The 8,556-nt window shown below is 33.2% G+C and overlaps 1 protein-coding gene across 1 annotated transcript; it reads right to left on the bottom strand.

The window, feature by feature from the left end:
- Window positions 1-262: 262 nt before the first annotated feature.
- On the bottom strand, window positions 263-4,737 carry LOC143079618 (uncharacterized). The gene is made up of 4 exons (XM_076255057.1): window positions 4,570-4,737; window positions 2,132-2,310; window positions 1,469-1,604; window positions 263-798 (listed from the first exon to the last, which is right to left on the bottom strand). The coding sequence occupies exons 1-4, from the start codon at window positions 4,701-4,703 to the stop codon at window positions 561-563; spliced, it is 687 nt and encodes a 228-aa protein (XP_076111172.1). The 5' UTR covers window positions 4,704-4,737; the 3' UTR covers window positions 263-560.
- Window positions 4,738-8,556: the final 3,819 nt, after the last annotated feature.

Genomic DNA, 8,556 nt, shown 5'->3' with positions numbered 1-8,556 from the left:
AAAATGATGACCATAAAAACTGTTTGGACAGTACATATTAATGTGAGAGAAGATACCAATACCATAATCTAAATACAATCAAAACCCATAACTTAAAAAAACCACCAGACAATGACATTGCTCAAAGAAAAAGAAAACACAAATACAGTTCACAACTCAATAATGAAAACTGAACTATTGAGCAAAAGGAATCCCATATAAAAAACAGGGATGAAATCTTGTGGTGTATTTGATGATAAAAAAAATCAAGACCAGGCAGGCAAAATTTGACAATTATTTATTTTTTTAATTATTATTTTAATTTTATATTCGAACAAATCTGTTGTTCTATAGGATATGATTACTATTATTTTGTCTTTTCTGGCTAAAAATTAAATCATACAGTCTAAGAGCTGATTGCATTTTCAGTTATAATCCAGCGGAGGGTGTCGACCGCCGTACAAATCAGTTGTTTTTTTTATTTATAATTTATAATAAACATATATGATTTGCACAGCAAACAACTCCACATGTCATCTTCTTGATGAAGTGTACATAACATTTTGATTTTTCTTAAATTATCATAGTTTGGACGAAAGAATCTTCCTGACATATGTGTTCGATTTCATCATTGTTAATGCGTTTCTGTCAATGTCATTGTTCCCAAGCGCATGCTTTGCCAATCTCTTTGCTTCCGGAATTAGCTTGTCTAATTCAACGACAGAATCAACCAGGCTTAATGTTTTGGCTTCAGGTGCTGTAATTCGTCTTCCAAACACAACGGCTTCACGCATAGCATCAAGATTCCAAACCTTCGTGCTGAAACAATTTTTAAATGTATTACACACTGTACGAAGTCTGCAAATTATTGTGATTGATTGAAAACAACGTCTGCCAAACATTTAGTGGTTACCTTGATGGTTCTATTTTATTGCATTTTTGAGTTTTAACTACAGAAATATCAGATAAGAAATAATTTATTACAATAGATATTTTGAAAGAATGGACATTTACTGTTAAATTAGTTTTTCTAAACTAGGACGCTTTTATCTTGTCATATATTGCCGACATGTAGTTATTGTAAATGACTTTCTGTTGACCATTTATTACAACTCACAAATATGGAGCAGCTCGTCGTCGGAAGTTTTAACCGATTTCTATGAATAATGACAACAAAGTTTTACCATTGAAAACCCTGTGTTGATCTCTAAAGGTATTTTAGATTTCTAATGCATGATATCCCATTGACATATAACCTAGATCCCTTTTATTCATTACAAAACCCTTTTCATTTTTGAGTTGACCAAGTAGTAAACGTCACCGCTTATAGCTGTAAACGTTATCTATACTGATTTTGGAAACTGGAATGTATAATGTCATTGGCTTTTATTTACTTTTTGTAAAATTTAAACTTAAATCGTATGACCGGAAACTTTTGAAATCACATTTAGCAATGACAACATAAATGATTAACATAAAGTTATCGTACTTTAAAACTTCATGCAGAGGTTCACCAATTGGCAACTTGAGGTGCGTTTCGTTCCAACATATCCATCCACGATCGACCCTCATAACTCTGTAATCATGTGAAATTGCCATGAAGGCTCCTCCAGCAAACGTGTGACCTGTTGATAAAAATATTTTTTTTCAATTCTTTGGCAATTTAACCCTTTCTGAACCCTTTGATAATAAATGTAATCGACGTCTGCATGTCGATGATTTTATTAGATAATTGGTAAAGTCTATAAGATCATACATAGCCTTTATCGGCTATCAGGGTGAATAGAAATTGTGCTAACACGTGTAAAAGAAATTGAAATAAAATTGAGAATGGAAATGGGGAATGTGTCGAAGAGACAACAACCCGACCAAAGAACAGATACCATTTTGAAAACTTGTTAAAATTTTACTATGCGGAATCAGTTCGACCTTCAGACGTTGTTGTTAAAGTTGTTAACTTTATGAAGCACGAATAACACCCATAAGAGGGGGTGAAAAGCATAACAATTACATGTTTCTATGTCATTAGTTAGCCATTATTTTCTAAATACCCCGTTTCTCTAAACCAATATATTCCTGGATAAAATAATAATTAATCATCCTTAAAACAAATCCCACTTTGTATATTAAAATATAACACTACTGTACATACCATTTAGTGCTGCCACAGTCGGTAGTGGAAAGTGCATGATCCTCCATAGTGTATCGTGTAAAAGGCTGGAAAACTTCTTTGCTATTACTTCGGGCTGTTTTAATAGCCAATCCAAATCAATCCCATTGCTGTAAAACTTTCCTTCAGATGTTGTAATGAGAGCTTTGCAATCTTTGTTACTGAAATGAATGACGAATGACACAATATTAACATTTGCTAGGAGATATATTGTTTGGCTTTTTGGAGACAAAAATAATCTTGACCGTCCTTGTATATGGTATCGTCTACGTGCTGATCAATTCAGACGAGACCATGTTGGTGCAACATAGATAATAAACTATCAGGGTATCTTTAGAGCACTCTAGGTGCTTGAGTAGTAATTACGGCCCCCTTTAATAAGATAAGTAAGTCCTGGTGAATATGTGTGCAAAAAGGGGGGGGGCACAAGTTGATAGTGTCAAATGTCAATGGTTACAGAATTTACTAAAAAATAAGTGTAAGACATGTGTTTTTTTACTAGCTATGGAATTATTTCCCTGGAAAATTTATCCTGGGACTTATTGTCCAGCATAAGTAACAATATGGCCTTGAATAGTTAGGAAACAAAGTTTGGGCTGCGGGACACATTTTACTCAGACTGGACCGAATTTACTGATACACATATAGCGAATGTATAAAGTCTAAGAAGGACAGACCATGCAAAAAGACCATACAATGGAAAAAAATGTACAAAAGCAGTCGAAAAAACACTTCACAAATCTTCAATATTTAACAATAAATTATCCACTATAGAAACGGGGTAAATTCGTGCGCTTCTAACGGGTTAGGTGTTCCTGCTCCACAAGTGACAACATTCGTGTTATTCGTCAGTGATTAAACCCGATAAGTCTGAATGGAGATATATGGCTTCATTCCAAATGTCTTAGTCTAATCCTCATAAATTACTTAACACATTAACCATCTATATAATGAAGTTATTCAACCCTATATAAAATGACTAAATTAGAATTTTAAATTAAATGAGAATAATTGTATGCTAGACCACGAGAGACAAGCAACACCTGCATAATTTTAAAATGAAATCCCGGAAGTAAGAAAAACCAACTTAAATAAAAAAAAAACTTTTGTACACAAAAGTGCTCTGTAAGAATATGCGGTTCCAGCTAGCTTTACTTGTGGTACCCATCGGGTTGGTCATCCAAAGCAACGATGTTGATGTAGAATGACCGGAGCGAAACCGTGAATGATATCCATGGTATAGTCAACCAAGGCGTGGTCTCTCCCACTGAATTTTTGAAGGAATTACTTCAACTTTGCCATTGATAAGAGATTCATTCGGCTTTCTTAAACATGTTAAATGCAGCAACCGCAACCATGTGTTTCGTATTTAATAAAGACTACTATAAAAAAAAAAAAGTCGCCGTCAGCTGAAAATCGTAGCGGTTATCGGTAAAAATAATCTAAACTATCAATCGCGTTCACTCGAGATATAGTTTTTCACATTCCATTCATAAATCGCAAAAAGAAAAACCACTACTGACCTACCTTTTAAGTGATCGCACTGTAATAATCCTGACCTTCACTTTTTCATAGACGATTTTGAATGGTGGAATCAGCCATTGTTTTTACCGGAAGTGTTTCCGTGGAGTTCAATTTCATAAAATTTGCATAAAGCGCGGGAAACCTTATCACATCAATGAAAGGAACATTTCAGGAAACTGCGTACAGTGACGAATGTAATATGTAAACAAATGATCATCATAGAAACGAAGATGGCGGAATTACAATGGAAAATATTCTGGAAAAAGTGAAGGTCAGGATTATTACAGTGCGATCACTTAAAAGGTAGGTCAGTAGTGGTTTTTCTTTTTGCGATTTATGAATGGAATGTGAAAAACTATATCTCGAGTGAACGCGATTGATAGTTTAGATTATTTTTACCGATAACCGCTACGAATTTCAGCTGACGGCGACTATAAATTTACAGCTTGCACGTAAACAATACATCTGTTTATCATGTTTTATATTTCTGTGTCTGTTTCTGTCGGATAATAGCCTCCTTCAACAAACTGAAGATTCTGCTATATATATATGTTTCTGACGAGTTCCGTTTGCAGGAGAAGACATCCAAGTAAATTAATTGTTGAAGTAAAACCGTGGAACTAACTATATACAGTGATTTTTTTTTTTATTTTTAAATAAACTTTAAAAACTGGCTAAAACTTTATATATGATATCATCGAAATTTAGTGTTGCAATGTATTTACAGACAGTGATCGATCTACGTTTAATAACTGTCGCAACAAAATTTAGAGTCGAATATAACAGTATAAGACACGGAAAAATGTTTATGAAATAGTCAGTAAAATAGCCGTATTAACCAACTGACTATGTCAGATATAAACCAAAAAATAATATATATATATATATAACTCTACCTTAAAACACGATCAAGTGCTGAGTTTAATTTAGTGAGAAAGTCGATATTTAACCGATTCTGTCCATTTAACATTCGAATAATTCCAAATCCATCAGCAGTAAACTCTGTGGTAATCTTCTGTGTCGTTCCCATTTCTGACCCTAATGTCACATGATAGATAACGTGACCTTTTTCGTGCACAAACAGATTTCTTTTTTAAAAAAGAAAGACAACACGTGAACCTAATCTATAAGACGCATGTAATCATCATTTTAATTTGAGATGTGGAAAACTGATTTAAATAACTGATATTTATGTTTTCTATATTTTTAATACAAGAACTCATGTTGGAAATATGATTCGCGTTTCCTGTGAGTCCAAATAATTTGCATGTATACTTAATCATTAAACATGTTAAAAGGATAAGTCTACGTGTTAAGAGAAATTGGTAAATTTGATAAAGACAAGGCTCATATAGACTGTTATTAATTCAAAGTGAAACACCCGATTATAAAATAGTTGTTTTGAGAAACGCGAGTAAGCTAAAGGGAACAGATAAGAAATATAATGCCATATCATTGAGCCACGACATAACAAAATCAGAAAAAAGAGGATGAAAAAGGTTATTTGCGGAAGTCAAGGAAAAAGAAAAGAAGAGCCAGGCAAAGTACACCTTCAACTTAAGAGGCCCTCCGGGTGCTCGACGAATAATAAGGGTGCAATATAAACTAAAAACATAAGAAAAAGAAATTGTACAAATGTAGATAAAGATGTAAATATGTTTCATGTTCTTAATAGTTTGAGTTGTTTTTATACGAACGCCGACCAATTTAGAAATAAGTTTGCAGAATTCCAAACTAGAATTAATACTTATCGTCCAATGCCATAATTGGAATAACTGAAGTTAAACCTAATTAAATACAGTGCTTATAAATTGAATCCGGCAGAGTTTAATTAAAATTTAATAGACAGTTATGATCTTTTCTCAATTAACATTGACAGTGACAAAGGAAGAGGTATGATATTATATGTACACAAAACACTAGGAGCGAAAGAAGTAAATATGGAAATAAACTATGAAGAAAATATATTTGTGAAAATTGCACAGTCACTAAATAACAATGACGCTCTTTTACTGGGACTACTATTATATATAAGTCACCGTCAGAAACTGCTCTCAGCAACAATAATTAAAATCTTTTAAATCTAATTACTGAGTCAACATAAAAGAATTTCTTACATATACTATTAATGGGAGATATAAATTACCCTAATATTGATTGGGAAACACACAGCTGTAAGAGTGATAACATAGAGTCGGATGAATATAGATTAACACAGTGTGTTCAAGACAATTACTTGTACCAGCATGTAACAAAACCAACCAGATGGAGGGGATCAGACACACCACATGTATTAGACCTAATATTCACGAACGAAGAAAATATGGTAAGCGATATTGAGTACCTAAGTCCACTGTGTGATACAATTTCAATATAACTGTGACACAAAATTGAAAATTGACAATAGAACAAAAATATGCTACGATAGATGTAACTATGCAGATTTTAACAAAGAAATATTGGAGACAAATTGGGAACAGTGCTATTAAACCAAGGTGATCATATAGATAAAAATTGGGAAAAATTTCATGAGAAATTATTAGAGATGGAGAAGCGTTCAAGAAAATAAAACAATTGCTACTAAAGATCCAAGTATAAGATTTGAATACAATAAAGTACGAAATCAGGCAAAGACGATGACAAATAAACTGAAAAGGGAACACGAAAAGAAACTCTCAACAAATGCTAAGAAAAATTCAAAAGCAATATGGAAATACATAAAGTCCAAGTCTAAAACAAGATCAGGAATAGGTGAACTATTAACAGACCAAAACGACGAAACGCCTAGAAAGACTGATGACGACAAAGAAAAGGCTGAAATTTTAGCAACGTTTTTCAACAGTGTCTTCACCAATAAAAAACACTAAAATATAATGCTACAAATGAATATAAATAAGGAAGACATAGCTAAGATACTTAAGGGACTGAAGGTTGAAAAATCACCGGGACCAGATAGGATACATCCAAGAATACTCAAAGAGTTAGCAGAATCAATATCAAAACCATTATGCATAATATTCAACCAATCAATAAGAAATAGTACTGTTCCAAGTAGATGGAAAGAAGCACAAATTAGCGTTTTTTTTAAAGGAAAAAATGTATTGCTGGTAACTATAGACATGTTAGCCTAACATCAGTGGTGTGCAAAGTAATGGAAAAATTGGTACGTGAACATATTGTCAAACATATGAAAATCAACAAATTCTTTACTGATCGTCAATATGGATTTATATCAGGCAGATATACATCTCTTCAACTTTTAAATGTATTGAACAAATAGCTATAAGCCCTTTATAATGGGAAATATATCGATGTTATTTACATGGACTATATGAAAGCATTCGACACTGTTCCGCACAAAAGATTATATGAACAAGCCTCAGAGCATATGGCACAGAACTTTCAGTTCTGAATTGGTCGATAGTGACAGGATACAACACGTTTCAATAAACAATAAAACATCATCATGGTCAAAAGTAACTTCAGGTATTATACCTCAAGGATCTGTGCTTTGGCCTCTACTTTTTGTAATTTTCATAAATGACCTTCCAAACCTGGTTGATTCCGACGTATACCTCTTTGCAGATGATACTAAAAATTTTAACACAATTAGTCAGAAAGAGGATAAAACTCAATTTCAAAGTGACTTAAATAAACTATCGCAATGGAGTGATACTTGGTTATTAAAGTTTCACCCCGACAAGTGCAAACATATGCACATAGGTAAACCGGGACCGGAACCAAACTCAAAATATACACTGAAATCGACAATACTACAAAAAGTTACTGAAGAAAAAGACATTGGAGTAATAATGGACTCTGAATTAATTTCGAAAAACATATAAATGAGAAAGTTAATTGAAGCAAATTCCATGTTTGCACTACTGAAATGGACTTTTCCAATATTTAGATACATATACCTTTGTACCACTATACAAGACACTCGTAAGAACACATTTAGAGTTTGCAAGCTCAGTATAGCATCCATATTAAATAAAATATATTGACATGATTGAGAATGTGCAACGCCGGGCAACTAAACAGCTACCAGGATTAAAGAAATTAACATACTCAGAAAGACTGCAAAAATTAAAACTACCATCTCTAAATTTTAGACGGGTCCGAGAGATGACATGATTGAATTATATAAAATACTGAACTGAAAATATGACAAAGAGGCGGCACAATTTGTTAAATTATGGAAGGATATGACTACACGAACAGGGGTACGCGGCAACAGTCTGAAAATATTTCCACAGAGAGCAAGAACAGAATTAAGGAGGATTGCATTTGCTCTACGAGTGGTGAGAACATGGAATACACTACCCGAAATTATAGTGACATCACCAACCACAAAAACATTTAAGAAGAGACTGGACAAATACTGAAAGAACCAAACAATGATGTACAAAGACTATAAATCAACAATCACCGAAAGTGGAGAGGATTTAGATATAGAGACTGATGAAAAGGAATTTTAGTTCCTGTATCAGTAAAAAAACCTAAGTAAACCTAAGTAAGTAAGTGTTGAAGCATATTTGCTGTTGAAGGCAATTTTGAAACAATACAGGATATCCGGCATTCCATAACAAAAGCAAAGTTTTCGTATTAAAAAAACAAAAAATAGTCGAGGTTCTTCAAACGGAAAATTCCTCGAGGAAAATTCACGGGTGTTGACCGTTAATGTTCTTATTTTTTTTCAGCGATACATACAAGATCATACAACTTTTGCCAAAAATATATCAAAATTGCGGTTTTGAGATTTTTGATATTAATAGATAATTTAATTTTGGATGTAACGCGTCTTCTGATTGGCTGACGTTATTTTGTTGTCAGCCCATAGACATAATTTAGTCATGTGACCGTGACGTCATCAACGTTTT

The sequence above is a fragment of the Mytilus galloprovincialis genome, chromosome 6 (genome assembly GCF_965363235.1).
Source record: "Mytilus galloprovincialis chromosome 6, xbMytGall1.hap1.1, whole genome shotgun sequence".
NCBI lineage: Eukaryota > Metazoa > Mollusca > Bivalvia > Mytilida > Mytilidae > Mytilus > Mytilus galloprovincialis.
Note: the sequence above shows the minus strand (reverse complement) of the source record. Positions and strands in the feature narration are given on the sequence as shown.